We start from the raw sequence: 19,339 nt of genomic DNA, 5'->3' as shown, positions 1-19,339 counted from the left end.
AAGAATTGGGCGAAGGGGGCGATCGACCTGCTCAGCTCGGTATTCTGGCTTGCGAGAGAGCGCGTCTGCTAGGGTGTTTCGGCGGCCAGGGAGGTAGGTGACCGTGAACTGGAACCGGGAGAAAAACAGGGACCACCGGATCTAGCGTTGGTTCAGCCGTCGGGCGCTTTGCAGGTGCTCCAGGTTTCGGTGGTCTGTTCGTACCTGGACCGGATGGCGTGCCCCTTCCAGGAGATGACGCCAGGTCTCGAAGGCTACTTTGATGGCCAGTAACTCCTTCTCCCAAATGGTGTAGTTCTGTTCCGAAGCGTTGAGTTTCCGGGAGTGGAACGCACAGGGGAGCAGGGACTGCTTGCTCCCCACCGGCTGAAGTAGGACCGCTGCCACTGCCTTATCCGATGCATCGGCTTCCACTATGTAACGTCGGGTAGGGTCGGGTTGCTGGAGGATGGGTTCAGATGTAAAGGCGTGTTGGAGGCGCCGGAAGGCCTGTTGAGCGGCCTCGGTCCAAACAAACTTCTCTTTGCCTCGAAGCAGGTCTGAGATGGGCGTGGTGAGTTCGGAGAAGTGGGAGATGAACCAGCGGTAATAGTTGGCAAAGCCCAAGACGCGCTGCACATCTTTGGGGCTTCGCGGAGCTGCCCAGTGGAGGATGGTCTCAATTTTGGCGGGGTCCATCTGGATACCCGAGGGCGAGATCCGATGGCCTAGGAAATCCACGGTCGTGAGGTCAAAGGCGCATTTTTCGAGCTTGGCGAAGAGGCGGTGCTCCCGCAGGAGCTGCAGCACTGCTCGAACGTGCTCCTTATGTTTCAAGGGGTTCCGCGAGTAGATCAGGATGTCATCCAAGTAGATCACCAGGAAGCGGTCTAGGAGGTCCCGGAAGATGTCGTTCATGAAGTGCTGAAAGACGGCAGGGGCGCTGAACAAGCCAAACGGCATCACGGTGTACTCAAAGTGCCCATAACGGGTGCGGAAGGCCGTCTTCCACTCATCGCCCTCCCACATATGCACCAGGTTGTAGGCCCCTCTCAGGTCTAGTTTGGTGAAAATGCGAGCGCCCCGCAGCCGCTCTAACAGTTCTGGGATCAGGGGCACAGGGTAGCGATTCCGAACTGTAATCTGGTTGAGGGCGCGGTAGTCATTGCACAGCCGGAGTTCCCCACATTTCTTTTTGACAAAGAGGACAGGGGCGGCTGCAGGGGACGTGGAAGGGCGAATGAACCCTCGGCGCAGGTTCTTGTCGAGGAACTCTCTGAGGGCTGCCAGTTCGGGTTCTGACAGGGAATAAAGCCGGCCCACAGGAATCTTGGCTCCGGGGAGCAGATCAATGGGACAGTCGTAAGGACGATGGGGCGGCAACTGGTCTGCCTCTTGCTTCCCAAACACATCCGCGAACTCCCGGTACTGTTCCAGTAAGGCCTCGGGCACAGAGCTTGCCTCCTGGGTCATCAGGATGCGCTCCTTCGGCCTCCAGCAGTTGGCTTGGCAATAGGGGGATCCGAGCATCAGTCGGCCCGTGGACCACTGGATGATGGGGTCATGCCGCTGGAGCCATGCCAGGCCCAGCACGACCAGGAAGTGGGGTGCGGCAGCCAGGTAGAACTGGAGGCTTTCCTCATGCTCCCCCAGGGCCATGTCGAGCGGCACTGTCTCCTGTACTACAGGGCCCGAGGCGAGAAGCCGGCCATCAATAGTCTCCACCAGGAGGGGGCGGTGAATGGGTTGACTAGGAACCCGGTGGAGCTTGGCAAAGGACGCGTCCATAAAATTGCTGGTGGATCCTGAGTCCAGCATGGCGGGTACTTGTAGGGTCCCCCTTCCGGGGACTGTCAGTGCGATCAACATGGTCAGATGCTTGGGCGGTGAGGAACTGAGGTGGCAGGCCCCTTGAACCATGAGGTTGCCACGGCTCAGGGGCCTGTGAAGGCCGGGGCATGGGCGTTTCCCGAGGCAGGGGCTGTGGGTCGTTTCGCGGAACACTGGGCTGCAAAATGTTCCGGGGCACCGCAATACAGGCAGAGGCCCTGTTGCCGGCGTCGCAGCTTTTTGGCCGCAGAGAGACGTGGCCGAGCCCCTCCCAGCTGCATTGGTTCTGCCGGGGGTGTAGGGTCCTTGCCGACAGGCTCCAAGGGCCCAGCCACTGGGGCTGATGCTCTGTAGACTGGCTGGGGTCATTTGGCAGCACACCTGCTTTCCAGCCTCCCGTCAATCTGGAGACACAGGCATATGAGGGCTTGCAGGCTTCCAGGGCGCTCCACCCTAGCTAGCTCATCCAGGAGCTCATCCGACATCCCCTCCTGAAACTGGTCCATGAGAGCGGCTTCGTTCCAGCCCAGGGTTTGTTGCAATAGACAAAAGTCTGTTACATATTCCCCCAAGGGGCGTCGGCCTTGCCGCAGCCGGCGTATCCAGTGGTTGGCTGTGGCAGATTGGACTGGGTCCTCGAACATAGCCTTCAGTTCTCTGGTGAAGGCGGCTAGGTCGTTAAGCATGGGGCTCTGCTCGAGGAGCAGGGGCGTGGCCCATCTAGCTGCCGCTCCAGTGCATAGGTTAATCAAGAATCCCACCCGGGTCTTATCATCTGGGAAAGCCTCTGGGCGTAACTCCATGAAGAGCTGGGCCTGGGCCAAGAAGGCTGAGAGCTGGTCGGAAGACCCAGTAAATTTCTCTGCGAGAGTCACAGGGCACTTGGCTCTCCCTGTAGGGAGAGGGGGTGGGGCTGCTGCTAGCTGGGTTTGCAAGCCTTGGACGGCCAACAGCAGCTGGTCTACTTGTGAGCGCAGGAGCAAGTTTTCCTGCTGGAGTTGCTCCATGGTCAGCACTTCCCCCACTCCTTTGTTGCCTGCTTTGTTTGGGCTGACTGCAAACTGTCAGCTCTACACTGCATCAGCAGTGTCAGGGGGGGGCTGGAAATTCCTGGGTCTTTGGCAGGGAAGGAAAGTCCTTAGCCAGCAGTCGGGTTGTAAATCTGCCAGGCCTATCCGAAGCGTACTTGCCGAGTCAGAAGTCCAGAAGCGAGGTCAGTGGAGGTCTGGGATGAATTGCCAAGGAGGTCAGTCAAAGAGATGCTGCAGGGAAACTAGGTCTACACAAAGCCACGCCTGACGTTGCAGTCAGCAACAAGCTGCAGCCAAGGTGTGCCTTATAAAGAGCAGGATGGACAGCAGGTGTGAGCCCTCAGCGTTTGGGCCTTAAGGAGACAGGCCTGCCTCTCTTCTGCCTGACCTTCTGCTGTCTACGTTCTGCAGGTGAGGGGGGAGTATCCTGTTCACTGTCTGTGTCTGGCTGCAGGGCCTCTGCTGTCCCTGGGGTGCTCTGCAGCTGAGGGGCAGAAGGAGCTGGATTCTCAGGAGGCTCCTCCGTGTCTCCTGCTGCTCCTGGGTCTGCTGCTGTTACTCCCGAGTCATCCTCATCTGAGGAGTCCTCTGACGGGGCCATGACACTTGGTCCAGCATCATGGTAGATCTGAGGGTCGGGGAGGTGGGGTTGCTGTGGTCTATAAGAGTTCCATCTCACTCACCAAGCACCATGTCCATGCAGCTACTGGTTTGGAGTGTTTGCACCTTGTGCTGGGCCAGAGGGACAGGCTGGGAATCCTCTTGGTGTACCGCCCACCTTGCTGCCCAACGGCTTCCCTAACTGAGCTGACGGAAGTGGTCTCAGAGGTACTGTTGAGATCCCCCAGACTATTAGTACTGGGGGATGTCAACATCCATGCCGAGGCTACTTTGACTGGGGCAGCTCAGGACTTCATGGCCGCCATGACAACCATGGGGCTGTCCCAATATGTTAGTGGCCCAACACATATATCGGGGCATACTCTAGACCTTATTTTTGCTACCGGACATGAGGATAGTGATCTGGATGTGGGGGATCTTACATCTCTCCCTTTGTCATGGACAGATCACTGCTTGCTGAAGTTTAGACTTTCAGTGGCCTCTTCCCTCTGCAAGGGTGGGGGACCTGTTAAATTGGTCCGCCCCCGGAGACTAATGAATCCTGAAGGTTTTCAAAGGGCTCTGGGGGATTTTCCGGCGGATAGGACTGGCGCTCCTGTTGAAGCCCTGGCTAATCTGTGGAATGCAGAGATGACCCGCGCTGTTGACATGATCGCTCCTGTGCGCCCCCTCCTCTGTAGAGCTCATACAGCTCCTTTGTATACTCCAGAGCTGAGAGCGATGAAACAAGATAGGAGGCGGCTTGAGCGGAGGTGGAGACGAACTCCCGACGAATGCAATTATGCGCTGGTCTGTGCTTCTACCAAGCTGTATGTAGGAGCGGTGAGGATGGCGAAAAAACAACATTTTGCTGCCACCATTAAGTCATCTCTCTCCCGCCCAACGGAGCTTTTTAGAGTTGTCCAAGGGCTACTCCATCCAGGCCTACAGGACATGGCAGATACATTGGTGGCCCGCTGTAATGAGTTTGCGGAGCACTTCCAGCATAAGATCTCATGCATTCATAGGGACTTAGACTCCCATTTTATAGCAGCCGATCCTAGTGAGGCGTCCGGAGCACAGTCTTGTCATGTTTTATGGATGAGTTTCAGTTGGTTCAGCTCGAGGACGTGGACAAGGTGCTTGGACAGGTACGTGCAACCACTTCGAAACTGGATCCTTGCCCCTCCTGGCTAATAAAAACTAGCAGGGATGGAACAGTTGGCTGGGCCAAGGAAGTGATAAATGCCTCTTTACGAGAGGGAGTGGTCCCTGGCTGTCTGAAAGAGGCGGCGGTGAGACCACTCCTGAAAATACCTTCCTTGGACCCAGAAAATTTCAGTAGCTACAGACCTGTAGCGAATATTCCATTCCTGGGCAAGATCTTGGAGCGAGTGGTTGCCGGCCAGCTCCAGGCGCTATTGGATGAAACCGATTATCTAGATCCATTTCAATCGGGGTTCAGGCCTGGTTTCGGCACTGAGACGGCCTTGGTCGCCCTGTTTGATGATCTATGTCGGGAGAGAGACAGAGGGAGTGTAACTCTGTTGATCCTCCTTGATCTCTCAGTGGCTTTTGATACCATCGGCCATGGTATCCTTCTGGAGAGGCTCGCGGAGTTGGGAGTTGGGAGTTGGAGGCATTGCTTGGCAGTGGTTCCACTCTTACTTAGCGGGCCGTCTCCAGAAGGTAGTGCTTGGGGAACATTGCTCGACGCCGTGGGTTCTCCAATGTGGGGTTCCGCAGGGGTCGGTTTTGTCTCCCATGCTTTTTAACATCTACATGAAGCCATTGGGTGCGGTCATCAGGAGTTTTGGAGTGCGTTGCCATCAGTACGCTGATGACACGCAGCTCTACTTCTCCTTTTCATCATCTACAGGTGAGGCTGTCAATGTGCTGAACCGTTGCCTGGCCGCGACAATGGACTGGATGAGAACTAACAAATTGAGGCTCAATCCTGACAAGACTGAGATGCTGCTGGTGGATGGTTTCTCTGATCGGATGGTGGATACATATCCTGCCCTGGATGGGGTTACACTCCCCCTAAAGGAGCAGATTTGTAGTCTGGGAGTCCTCTTAGACTCTTCCCTCTCATTCGAGGCTCATGTAGCCTCGGCGGCACGGAATGCGTTCTACCAACTTCGGTTGGTAGCCCAGCTACGTCCCTATTTGAGCAAGGAGGACCTCACATCAGTTGTACATGCTCTGGTAACCTCGCGTTTGGACTACTGCAACGCGCTCTACGTGGGGATACCTTTGAAGACAATTCGGAAGCTACAGCTAGTGCAAAATGCGGCGGCCAGATTGCTAACTAGGACCAAGCGGTTCGAGCATATAACGCCTGCACTGGCTCCCAATATGCTTCCGGGCCAGATTCAAAGTGTTGGTATTGACCTATAAAGCCCTATACGGCACGGGACCACGATACCTGTTGGAACGCCTCTCCCGGTACGAACCGGCCCGTACACTACGGTCTTCTACGAAGGCCCTCCTCAGGGTCCCGACTCATAAGGAGGCCCGGAGGGTGCTGACAAGATCTAGGGCCTTCTCAGTGGTGGCCCCCGAACTGTGGAATAGTCTCCCCGAGGAGGTGCGCTTGGCGCCGACACTGTTATCCTTTCGGTGCCAAGTTAAAACCTTCCTCTTCTCCGACGCATTTTAATCTTAATTTAAGTTAATTTTATATTGTATTGATTTTAGTTGTGTTGTTTTTATATGCTCTGTTACATTGTATTCTGCGATTTTATTGTATTTGTGATTTTATTGTACTTTGTTCACCGCCCAGAGAGCTATTGCTAGTCGGGCAGTATACAAGCTGAATAAATAAATAAAATAAATAAATAAAAGTACAAAATGGTTGTGTATGTGTGTGTTAGTGGTTTAATTGTTATATGAAAAATTAAGGCATCTAATATTATCCCTCATAAAAACTCCACTCCTCTCCACACACATAAAAATAACCGACCCCCACTTCCTCAAACAAAACTTAAAATGGAAAGTTTAAGTTGTATTAATAACAACAACAACAATCTTTATTGCATAGTCTACAGACCATTGCAAACAACCCACATAAAAACAAATACAGACACTTTAACAGATAAAATGTGTACTTTAAAACTGAAAAATATAAACAGTTCAACAGAATCAACAGAATCAAGACCTAGGACTAGTCAGGTATTTCCTGGCCTCCATGGCCTGATTCAGAAATTTGGCCACACGTATTGTAATTTCTTTATCAGAGCCCTGAAGAAGGGTTGATAAAAGTACACTCATGGAGCGACCTGGAAAGGCTTGAAAAATAGGAGTTAAAAAGTCATTTCTGGCACCATCATAAAATCTACAATTAAAAAGGACATGAGAAACCATCTCCACCTCAAACATGTCACAAGGGCAGTATCTATGAATCCTGGGGATCTTATCAAACCTGCCCTCTAAGAGTTTAGAGGGTAAAGCATCAAAGCGAGCCAGTGAGAAGGCCCTTCTATACTTGGGCACAGAAAGCCCTCGTAAGTAGCGCATCCCTTCTTTGCTAGGGGAGTCTACCAAATCCAATGCGCAGGGAGAACAGGGGCCAGAGGCTGCTGCAAGGAGCTCTTCATTGTCAATGTCAACTAATCGCTGTTTCACCATTGCCTTGGCCACGTTAAGTTCCATTTCAAGCAGGTCTGCAGGGGAAAGACCTACCGAGGCAATTTTCTCCGATACCAATTTGGACCAAGATGTATTAGATGAATCACTTAGAATCTGTCTCGCATATGACTCTTGGGTAAGCATGGAAGGACACCGAAGCCAGTAATGAATAGTATAGAGCCATGCTAGACAGTTTATGGAATTTAAACCAGCTTCCAACATGAGAGTAGCCCCAGAGACACATCTAGGCACACCAAAGATAGATCTTAAATAGATGTGGAGAGAACCTTCAAGGTGTCCCTTGAAATAAGGGGTCCATATTGGGGGCCCATATAACAACATAGGGATTATTTTAGATCTAATAACGCATATTGCAGCTGAAACAAATTTCCCACCTTTAAAAAAATTAAAATGGGTTAATGCTCCCAGATTTTTCTCTGCTTTAGCTTTGATGTAATTAGCTTGGGGTTTCCAACTGACCGTCTCTTGAAACCAGATTCCCAGGTACTTAAAGGAATTCACCTGTCCAATTCTGACAGAGCCTAAATGCCAAGGAAACCTGGCCTTTCTCTTAGAGAACACCATTACTTTGGATTTAGCATGATTGATAATTAGAGAATTACTTTTACAGTAATCCGCAAAACCCAAAAGTAATCTTTTTAGACCCAACTGAGTTTGAGATATTAAAACCGCGTCATCTGCATAAAGCAGGATAGACAGTTGTATTAATAACTACTATTGTTACAAATAGTAAATTCCTATATCAGAAATACTACTCTATGTGACATGTCTGAGTAATTCTAAGTGCTATTCTGCATACAGTTCTATAAATCCACCCAAAATCTGCTTGAAGCTCCCAACTTTCTATGTTTTGCTGGAAAGAAAGCCCACTTTGAAAGGGACTCAATACTTAATAGTATACTATCACAATAGTGCAAAAAGAGTGGAGGGATAGGGGCATCAGCTCTAGGAACAACCTGGATAGAGAACTAAAATTGGCATTAAGCACTCATATTAAATTTGACTTATTAAAACAACATTGTTAATAATTTTCTTTGCAACATGAACAACAGAGTACAGTTTTCAGGATGGTAGGTAAAAATCAGTTAGCAACTGTTATTGCAGATTTCTGTAACTGTACCTTGGAAAAGCCTATAGACACGTGGACATTTTGGTGTGAATATTAAGTTGCAAATGTTATGGATAACACATATTTAAAAGTTCAGTTATGAAACCCTTAATCTCAAGGTCGTGCTTAAGGGCATGTGTGTGTTTTGGTGGAACTGGCTAGACCAAAAACTGTCTGCAATCCAACTTAGTCAATTTCATTATTCAATTGGGCTCCTGCTGGGAGGATAATTTATCATTATCAAATGATAAATAAATAAATAATTTTCTTGGAGAGAAGGAGGGAAAGCTCCTGTGAGGAACTGATTCAATTTTTATAACATGTTTTCATCACAACAGTTGTACAGTTGTCAAGCTGCAAATATTGTCAGTTTTATAGCTGATTTTTTATGGAATTGATGAATAATTTAAGGCTCCCCCCCAGGTGTGCTAGAGTTATGAGTGGTTTTTATTATATTTGATTTGTTTCCCTACTGTATTTTTTCTATTTCAGTGTGAATTGCTCTGGGGCCTAGTAGCGAAGGGTGGTATACAGAAATAAAGAGCATGCCACAGAAACAGTTTTACAGCACCTCAGTCATACCTATTAGTTTAAAATGTCAGTTAATTTACATTTCAGAAGAGACACAACAGTAGCAATCAGGAAAAAAAGCAAACACAAAATCACACATGGACAGCAGACACCTGTTTTGTAAATTTAGTTGGGATTCCCTGCTGGCCCACAATTATGTCCTCCCTGGCCAGGGGCAATTACTTAGCTTGTTTCTTGGGAGGCGGGGTGGGGGAGGGTAGAAGAGACAAGAAGAGCAGCTAATTGTTTCTAACATTTTTATTTTCTGCGGGGGGGGGGGGAACACATCATGCATTATTTTAGCCTTGTTGGTGTTGTTTGTTTTCCAGTCTGAGCTTTAAAAAATGAGGGACAACCAACAAGAACAACTAATTGATCAGTGAGCCACAACACACGGTCAATACTCAGAGGAGCAGAGAGAAGATTTCCTGATGCATGCTACAGGAAATTCAGGGAAACCACAGGAGGAAAGCAACTAGTTACAGAGAAGTAAGGCAGGTGTTGTCATGTTCTTGTTTCAAAGAAGAAGAAAAAGCAGGACCAGACAAAAGAACAGGGGAAATTAAGCTCTCACAATAGAAGGGGGGAGCAGGACAGAGTGCTTTCAAATCGAAATGTGATTATCACTACAAAAAGATTGCTAAATGGAGAGAACAGAGAAAGCCAAGGCCTGAATAGCTTTTCCAAGTTACATATAACCACAGGCTTTTTGCCTGTGTTTGACATTATGTTAAGAACATAGAAAAATTAAGCACTCAAGACCAAACTAGTTTAAATACCAGCTGGGAGGGCAATTTTCATCAGGACTGCAGCATGGGAGCATTAAGCCTGGCCAGTCCCAATCCTAAAAAGTAGAAATGTGAAAGCCACTGTAGTAGAGGAAAGTTCAGTCCATCAGAGGACAACCACAGCCTACTTCTGATTGAGGACACAAGGACGCTAGACAGCTACCACAGGGAAAATCCTAAAACTGTTTGTTCATCTCTTTGCTCACTTCTCCAAACCCATGTGTCAACAGCTACATTTTTTTTCATATCAGAGAGTCAAAAGGTCCTAGCTGACCCACAAACTCTTCTCATTTTAGCCTCTCCTTAATTCACTGCACATATAAACATATAAAATAAAGTGCCCAAGGGCTTATTATCCTAAATTTCCCAACTGTATAAAGAAGTCTGAAATGCTAATCTTATTCACCCTTACCATCACATATACATTTCAAATACAGTTAAGCTTGAAAGCTATGCATTACATTAAAAAAACCCTACATATTGCAAAAATAAAAAATCCACCAAGTTTCAAGTAAGATGAGTTCAAAGAAACAATTTGGAGGAGGCAGTCCATGGAAACTAGGCTTAGCTGCCAGTTTATTTATTTATTTTTATTATTTAACAATTTATATACTGCTTGATTGTAAGAAAGCAGTTTACAAGAGACATTAAAATTATCAGTAAAAGCAGTTAAAAAACAAGTGTTAGGTCCAAACCCAACACGCAAGTCGCCCTGTCAACCCCAACTCGCTTATTACACCCGGGAAGAGTGCGGAGTTGAGTGCAAATGAACCCACTATCAGAGATCAAGTAACACGAGACAAAAACCTTTGCAAAGGGGACCCAATACTTACAAGCCGAAGCAGACCAGCATGGGAACCTCGTTTATTGGTGTTCAAGAGTTTATATAGGCTTACCCCGAAGTTTACAATATCGGGTTCACGTCATAAGATACAAAGGAAGCAATTATTCTTGCCAACTATCATAGCTTTGGGGCATATGTAAGGAGGTAAAGGGGTACAGGGGGAAGGACAAAGTGGAAACATCAAGACTATCTCTTAGACTCTATGTCTGCATATTTCACATGTCCTTGAGATAAGCACTATGCAGGAGCAGACAAAGGCAACTATTGAGGGGAGGCCCAGTTGCAACCGGGCGCCCCCTAAACTGGAGACAGACATGATATTACTTTGCTTACATATCAAAGGAGTATTACAAGTCAAGGATATGAGGGGCATTGGAATAGCGTTTGACATTCCTATGCAAGGCACATTAGTAACTATAAGCAAGGCCATAAGCATAAATGTGATACAGAAATGCATAGTAGGGAAGTTTCCAGCTTAAACCGGCTTTTATTATGCGAGCCACTGGAATGTAGGTAAGGGTCAGGTCACCAGGAAATAAACCGACATTTTATATCAAAAGTCAAATAAAGGCCACTTTGGTTCTATTTCCCGTGAAGCCCAAGCTGGTTTAGGTAGGACAAGTGAATTATAGTTTTGCAAGCACTGGGGGTTTCAATTTATCCCTAACACAAGCAATTAAAAAAACTTTTAAAAAATGATTAACACAGTTTCGGAAGCAAGATGCCTGTAAGCCACTACTGTCCCTCTGCACACAGAGAACCAGCAGGCCGGCCAAATATATAGGTGCTCTTGAACTATGTATGCATTTGTTCTGAAATACGGCACTCATGTTGCAAATTCCATAGTACAAACCACAAACCAAAACCAGGCAGACTTAACTTTAGATAAGGAAAATGGTGGGAACAGAATATGAATGGAAATACAGTGCCTTGCAAAAGTAATCAGACCCCAACATTTCCCAACATAAAACCAATGTCACCTTACAACAATTGATTTTGAGTTTCAGTGTCTCAAAATTACAATGTACTACTTGTAATTCAGTAATATGACAGCATTGGTCAGGGGTCTGATTACTTTTGCAAGGCACTGTAAATCTGATGGTTGCAATTTTACACAGTCAGAAGTACAAAAATGCTGTTGTACAGGTCAATGTTTTCCAGCCTTCTCTGATCTTCCATGATTCAAAACAGGATCCAAGTCACTGCAGGTAACTTTGAAACCCGCTAAAAGAACACATACAAGAATCCCAACTAATCACTGGCTGCCCATTTGCTACTGGGCCAAGTTCAAGGATCTAGTCTTGGTGTACAAAGCCCTATACAGCTTGGGAACAGGATACCTGAAAGACGGTCTTATCCCTTATATACCCAGCCGATCACTGTGCTCCGCAGGTGAGGGCCTCCTGCAGATACCATCTTATCAGGAAGTCTGCTCCTCACAATATAGGAAATGGACCTTTAGTGTGGCGGCACCTAACCTGTGGAATTCCCTACCCTTAAATATTAGACAGGTGCCATCTGTGTTATCTTTCACCACCTATTGAAGACCTTCCTCTTTCAACAACCTTTTAAGTTGAGATCTTATCCCAGTCTGCGTCTGTGTTGGAATTGCTTTTTAATATGTTTTTAAATCTTTTTTTTAACAATATGTTTTTAACCTTTTTTAAGATGTCTTGAAAGCTTTTAAAAATGTTTTTATAGATGTTTTGTTTTAATGTATTTTAAAGTCTGTTTTTATGATGTTTTAAAGTGTTTTAGTGCTTTTGTTTGCCGCCCTGGACTCCTGCTGGGAGGAAGGGCGGGATATAAATCAAATAACAAATAAATAAATAATCCACGTCACAGAATTGCTGCAAGAATAAAATGAGGCAAGGGGCATGTATGACACTGTGAGCAACTTGGAGGGAGAGGGCACAACAAAAATATAAATGGGTGACGCAAAGGCTAACCAAGTATTACTCCTACCAGCACTTGCTACTAGTGGTCAAGCTCTACTTTAATTATCACATCACAGAAGATCACTGACTATGCAGCTCAACTATATCTATCAGCTGTGAACTGCTAAAATGGAAATCAAATGCTCTGAGTGATCCCACTTGTGTTTAAAAAGTCTCCATCTACATTCAAAACTAGCATGCCACAATGATCTTTAGCCTCGCCTTCTCTCCCTGACATACTAACTCTCCATGTACAGGGAACAGAAGTGGTTGTTTTGTTTTACAATGAGGAACTGGTTTGACAGTCATCTGATTTCCACCACACCTTCCCTGCAAGTCTTTAAGTGGTGTTGCCCAGTAACGGTTTTATCATGCGATTGCTGTTTTTGTTGGTTGAAATTTAGAATTAAAGAAATATTTTGCAGTTGGCATTAAAATATCAACTTTTAAAAAATGGCATATTTCAAACAAAGCAGAAGTATTTCCAGAAAGTAATTCATTTTACTAGTTTAGAGTAAACCATTACACTGAATCACTTTGAAACACTAAGAAGCTATTAAAATGACAAAAATTCTAGTAATACTGTAGTAATATTAGACATTAATCAGGCAGTCTATTGAAAGGGAGGTTGTTGTCTGGCTAAAGCTTGCTAAAGCACCACAAGATGATGAATCTTAGTACACTAAGCATCCCTCAAAGGATGTCCTGTTAGCAGAGGACATGGTGAAGGAGATTTAGCTTCCAGAAGCTTTTCCTCTGGTTTTATTTTAATTATAGCTACCACTTTTCAAGTCTACATCTGGAATTGAGAATTAAATATTTACATAAGGCAGATATTGAAAGAGAGAGGATATTAAGCAAACAGAGAAAACAAATGCTATGCCAATTGTAGAGAAATAAAATGGTATTTCTCTAAGAAATATTTCTCATCTTCTGAAAAATATATTGGGGCACAAATCCCAGAGAAATTGGTTTATTGAACTCAATCATTTCTTGTAAGAACAGAATTTAGGGAACTGAGGGTTTCTGGGAAGTCATCAATTCTGTTTACCCATCTGGCTTTTTATCTATTTTTAAAAAAACAACCCTACACTGAATAAATCACAAGTTTACTTGGTACAAATGGATCTCTCTTAAGATTTTCAAGCCAAGAGCATCTCTCTCATATACACACACATGCCCCTTTTCCTCCTTCAGATCAAATTGCATGTTTATAGGGGTATAACTACGTGTTTGGAGAGCAGCTTTTAAAATACATTCCTTACTTTTTGTACTGCCAAAATTAGACCTTTAAAATCAGGCTACGAGTCTTCTCATCCCAGCAACCAAATCTACTGCCCTAGCCCACTGCAAATAACTGGCAGACACATATAAACAAGTTATTACAGGAAATTAGTAACCCCCCTGTGCAAACCCACTGCAAAGATCAGCTCAAGCCCACTGAAATGAATGGAAGGTATCCCACAACGTAGTAGCTAGATCCAGCACGTTTTCAAGTAGCTTCCATTCATTTCAATGGGATCATGCCTTCTGAGTGCATGTCAGGATCAGACTATTAGAAGTCTGGACTTCTTCTGGTGCCAGAAAGAACAGGTAATGCAACTCTCTCTCCAAGCTCATCCAAAGAGATCAGAGTCAAATGCCATAATACACTAGAAATGCTGTTCTTTATTCCCATGGAAATGAACTCATGGTACCGCATGGAAGATTAATCAGTTATAATCCCTGTTTCCCTATGTTCTATGCCAGCACTTTACCATAGAACAAGTGTGGTGTAGTGGCTTAGGATCTAGGTGCTAGATAAACACAACCAGTTTCACCACTTGGCAAGCCAGCTAACTATATTATTTATTTATTTATAAACACATTTGTATACCACTATTTCATTTCAAAAAAACAAAGCAGTTTACAATGAATAAAAACAGTACAGTAAAAACTATTTAGAAATACAGTAAAAACAAAGGTCAGCTACTGCAAAAAGATGTCTTCTTAATTGCCTTCAAAAGCCTGGAAAAGTTTTCAACAGACATATAAGGGTTAAAACAGAAGGCACCTGCTGAATCTTTGTTGGCAGAGCATTCCAGAGAACTGGGCTGATAATAACGAAGGCTCGATTTCATGTCAATGTTAAATGAGCCTCGCCAACTCAGTGGACGACCAACACCGCTTTCAGTGAACAAGCTGGCAGTCCCTAAGGTACCCTGGATCAAAGTTGTTCAGGGCTTTGTAAATTAATACAAGGACCTTGAACCTGGCTCAGTAGTAGATGGGCAGCCAATGCAAGTGTTTTAACAGTGGTGTCAACTGTTGCTGGCCATGTGCCCCCATCAGCAGCCTGGACACTGCATTTTACACCAGCTAAAGCTTCTGAACCAGGCCCAAGGGCAGCCCCACATACAGTGCACTGCAGTAATCCAGCCCCGAGGTTACCAACACATGGACTACAGTGGTCAGGCTATTCGCTATCCAGGCTGTGAGCTCCATTACATTTATGGGAGGTAGGGAAGGAGCGAGGGTTGGAAAATATAACTTTAACTAGTATGAAGAGGTGTTATGTAGAAGTCACTCATTCCCACCAAAATTCCCCACATCTTTCAGTGTTGTCGCAGCTGATGGCTGACCACTCCTTTGGTCAAACCGGTAGCACAAATAAACAAGGATGACCCTTTAAAGTACCCCAAAGGTGCCCACCAGATATTCTTGGCCTGCAACTTTATCAGCTCAGGCCAGCATGGCCAATGGTCAGGAATGATGGGCACCGATAATGCAATAACAATGGGAGGGCACATTAGCTACTCATGCTTTAATAATTCATCAATAAGAGCCAACAAGGATCTCCTGACAGTTAAGGATCTCTCAATATTTTGGAGTGTAATACGCATTATGTGATTGGCAACAATGACACTCCTATCTGAGGAGAGGGGGCAACAGAACAAAAAAACATTTTGTACCTGGAAAGAGAGTAAAGACCAAATGCCCATGACAAAAGTATATTTGGTTAAACACTTGACTAAACCTGCTTTTAGTTTGGGCCTCCGCTGATGTTTCTCTTAAAAAAGAAAGGGGTCAGGCTAGGCACACTTATTTAAACATGTGACTAGCATCATACAGCTTGGCCCCAAGATCTGAAAGATTCTAGGTAGTGTTACCTGGAAGCTGGGATGCAGCCTTGAAGGAAGAAGCACACAAATTGCTCTTGAGAATGCTCAGTTCTGTACCTTGCATGAAAGAAAACTATTAACACATCACACGGCACCAGAAGAGAAACTTACCCCATTCTTCGGATAGGCTATCCATCCAAGATCCCCCATTACTGATCGTGAGTCCAATAAATTCACTGAAAAACAAAATAATTATTTTTTTTTTTACTAAATGTGAAATGGGGGTGTTGGGGGAGTCCATCATCACGGTTGCCACAGGCAGCAAGTAGCCGTTTCATTTTATTTTTATTAAAACATTTATATCCTGCCTTTCTGGTGCAAAGGTATAACACCACGCTCTCCACCTCCAATAAAAGGTAAAGGTGTCCCCGCACTTGTAGTGCGAGTCGTTTCCGACTCTTAGGGTGACGTCTTGCGACGTTTACTAGGCAGACCGTATATATGGGGTGGGATTGCCAGTTCCTTCCCCGACCTTTCTTTACCCCCCAGCATATGTCAGGTACTCATTTTACCGACCACGGGTGGATGGAAGGCTGAGTGGACCTAGACCCCTTTTACCGGAGATTCAACTTCCTCCTTCCGTTGGAATCGAACTCCGGCCATGAGCAGAGCTTTCGGCTGCGTTACCGCCGCTTACCACTCTGCGCCACGGAGGATCTCCACCTCCAATAAGGCAAGCACAATTGGGGCTCCGAAGCATCTCTACGGATTCTCTAGGCAGCTAACTCGCCTTTGGCATTGTGGGTCACCTTTTCCTGAACAAAAACGGGGGGGGGGAAGCAAGACAACTATATAATGCATGGATTAAGTCATCAACACTGGACTATGGTCATATGTACCACTTGCACAGTACAACTTATGCAGTACAGTACAGCCAATGTGCATAGGTAGGTAGAAGGGTCATAACTCTGCAGCAGAGCAACTATTATGAGGTATCAAATATTTGGAATTTTTAATCTTTGATTCATCTCAGTGAACCAGAGTTTGAAAAGGCCTGCAACAGCAAAGATTCCTGGGAAACAGCCCCTCTGTGACCTCTGAGTACATATCTTGCAATGCCTGAAGGTATAGACTTCCTGACTCTCATGGAAATTTGGATTTGTCACCCAGTAAGAATAGCTCCTTTCAAACTAGGAGGTGTTGTGCATTTCTAAGCCTTTGGAGAAGACAGGATAAACTCCTGTCAAACAAAGAAACTGTTTTACACAAGGATTATAATAATCTTAACCTTGAGGAATCATCAGGAATCTACAGCAGGGAGATCACACCTATCATCCGGGAACTTATCAGGAAATGAGTGGGTTCCCACCTTCCTGATCACATTTACTTTGGGTTTACTTTGGGGTCAGTTTAGTTAGGAAAAGGTATAAAACATGAGGAGTGAGAAGGGGAGTTCAGTTCATCTTCTGGGGGGCTGCAACAACTGCTTTTCTTATCAACGCACGCTAGCATCTTTGGGACAATTTCAGAGCTATGGATTTGGGTGAGAACTTTCAAATCTGGCGCTGGTTACAAAGGGTGGAGCTTTTGCTCATTGGGCTAGATACGAAAGGTCTCTCTCAGTTTTAGGCTTGAAGCAACTCTCCAGGAAAGGTATATGCAACTATCTGGCCCTTTTTCCTTCCTTTTTTCTTTCTTTCTGTGTGGGTGAGCTTAATGTGAAAGTGTTTATAGGGCTAGTCTCTTTGCTTTAGTCTATCCAGTGTAGGGTTGCCAGGTCTCCGGTTTTCTGCCGGAGACTCCAGCAAAAGGGGGCCGTCTCCGGCCTCCAGCCATAGTCTCTTTGAAGTCGACAGATCTCCGGCTTTTGTGTGTCTTCCTCTCCCGCGCTCTGTCACGTATTCCCCCACGCTGCTTAAACGAGAGAGAGAGCGTGCGTGCACATGCGTGCTGGGTGACCACGCTTTCGGCACCCACCGCCTCGTCCCTTTCGTACCAAGCTCGCACTCCTAGCCGTTAAGCCTCTTGGCAGCTGAAAGAGAGAGGGGGGGGGACCACCTCCAACGGTGTCTCCACCTCTCGCGAGCGGGCATTGGCCGCCGCCTCTTTCTTCCTTTTCATTAGATGCTAAGCTTTAAGAGGTCCTCCCAATCGGCTCTTCTGGTTTTGGATACCAGATTCAAAGTTTTTTAAAGTAGCACACACCGAGCGAGGCAGCCCGAGCCGCTGCTATAGTCGGCTGCGGCAATAGATAAAGAATATGCATATATGTGTATCACTTATGTTTCCTGCCAGTAGCATACTATCGTCATTGTCTGTGGGCTCGTGCTGACTGGCCAACAAAGAGGAGTATCCACTGTCCTCCTTTCCATTGTCCATTTCACTAGCATTCCCAACATGCCTCCACAAAATTTGTTGTTTTTCTTTGTTATTATGTAGAGGTTTTCCTTCACTTTTGATGTCAACACTCTTGGGGCTTCCATAGTGCTGGTCACTATACAATAGCTTCTGACACTCTTTAGTGCAGTCTTTACAAAACTTCTTATTGTAATTAGCAATACAGAGCTCTTCTGATCTTTTTTCTGCATATATGCATATTCTTTATCTTTTAAGGAGGCAAGTCCTAAATGGGGGGTGGGGGAGAGAGAACACACACATCTGCATTATTTTAGAACAATGAAATGGTATATAAATAGTCCCCTGAAAATATATGTAGGTGACATTGTGTACTTTGTAAAGCCAGAAGCAAGTAAACTAGATTAAATGTTCCCTAAAAGTGTTGAACTGTGACCTGGCAGACCAGGGTTTGAATCTCCACACAGCCATGAAGCTCACTGGGTGACCTTGGGCCAGTCACTGCCTCTCAGACTCAGAGGAAGGCAATAGTAAACCACCTCTGTCTGAATACTGCTTACCATGAAGATCCTATCTGGGATCAACTTGAAGGCAGTCCATTTCCATTTTGCATCACCCTAAGCTTGTGAGAAAGAATGACCTTGTCACTTCAGATGGACCTAGGAACACCCTATGTTAGATAAGATTTCTATCTTAATCTCCAGAGAATTTTTTTTTGAATGGTATGCTCCAAGCAACTGTGGTTGATACAATGTATCATGTTTTATGACGTCACTAGGGCCCGCCCCGTGACGTCACTAGGGCCCGCCCCGTGACGTCACTAGGGCCCGCCCCGTGACGTCACTAGGGCCCGCCCCGTGACGTCACTAGGGCCCGCCCCGTGACGTCACTAGGGCCCGCCCCGTGACGTCACTAGGGCCCGCCCCGTGACGTCACTGGGGCCCACCCCCATTTTCTCAGGTTTTTGAATGGTTCCGACCTGGCAACCCTAATCCAGTGTTGTTGAATGAATGAATAATAGTTAGAAAGCTGCTCATTGTTAACTGCAACTGTATACTGCAATATTTTTTTCCTTGTTCCTTCTCTTAATAAAACCACTCTTTATTTTACTTTCAGTGTATGTGTTATTGGGTTAAGGGTAAAATTATACATGCTCTGGGGGTAACGTGCGGCTAACTCCAGCAAAAGATCCTACTGCTCTCTTTTTGGGGACTTGGATTTCTAGTGAGCTCTGCTCATGAGGAAGTTCAAGGTCCTGTTGTAACACATCTGCTTTGTATGCGGGAGGTCCCAGGTTCAATCCTGCATCTCCAGGTAGGGCTGGGAGACACCCCTGTCTGGTGAGCCACAGCCAGTCAGTGTAGACAATTTTGAGCTAGTTGGACTAAGGTTATGACTAAGTATACGGCAGCTTCCTATCTTCCTAGCAGATAGAATTGCTAGGTGCAGTAGGGTCAGCCAGTCATGATCCCACAATCCCACCATGAGTTGAGTCTACATAATTTAAGGCAGAAGACATGAACATGACCCTTACGCTGCAACTGA

At 46.0% G+C, this 19,339-nt stretch overlaps 1 protein-coding gene across 13 annotated transcripts in view; it reads right to left on the bottom strand.

Moving 5' to 3' along the window:
- EPHA5 (EPH receptor A5) overlaps positions 1-19,339 on the bottom strand; it is a 404,439-nt gene that overhangs the window by 358,908 nt on the left and 26,192 nt on the right. For all 13 annotated transcript variants that reach the window (XM_061590682.1, XM_061590678.1, XM_061590680.1 and 10 more), the window contains exon 2: positions 15,611-15,675. In XM_061590682.1, the coding sequence (XP_061446666.1) occupies positions 15,611-15,675 (65 nt within the window). The remainder of the gene's footprint in view (positions 1-15,610; positions 15,676-19,339) is intronic.

The sequence above is a fragment of the Rhineura floridana genome, chromosome 11, assembly GCF_030035675.1.
Source record: "Rhineura floridana isolate rRhiFlo1 chromosome 11, rRhiFlo1.hap2, whole genome shotgun sequence".
NCBI lineage: Eukaryota > Metazoa > Chordata > Lepidosauria > Squamata > Rhineuridae > Rhineura > Rhineura floridana.
This window is presented reverse-complemented; position numbering and strand designations above follow the sequence as displayed.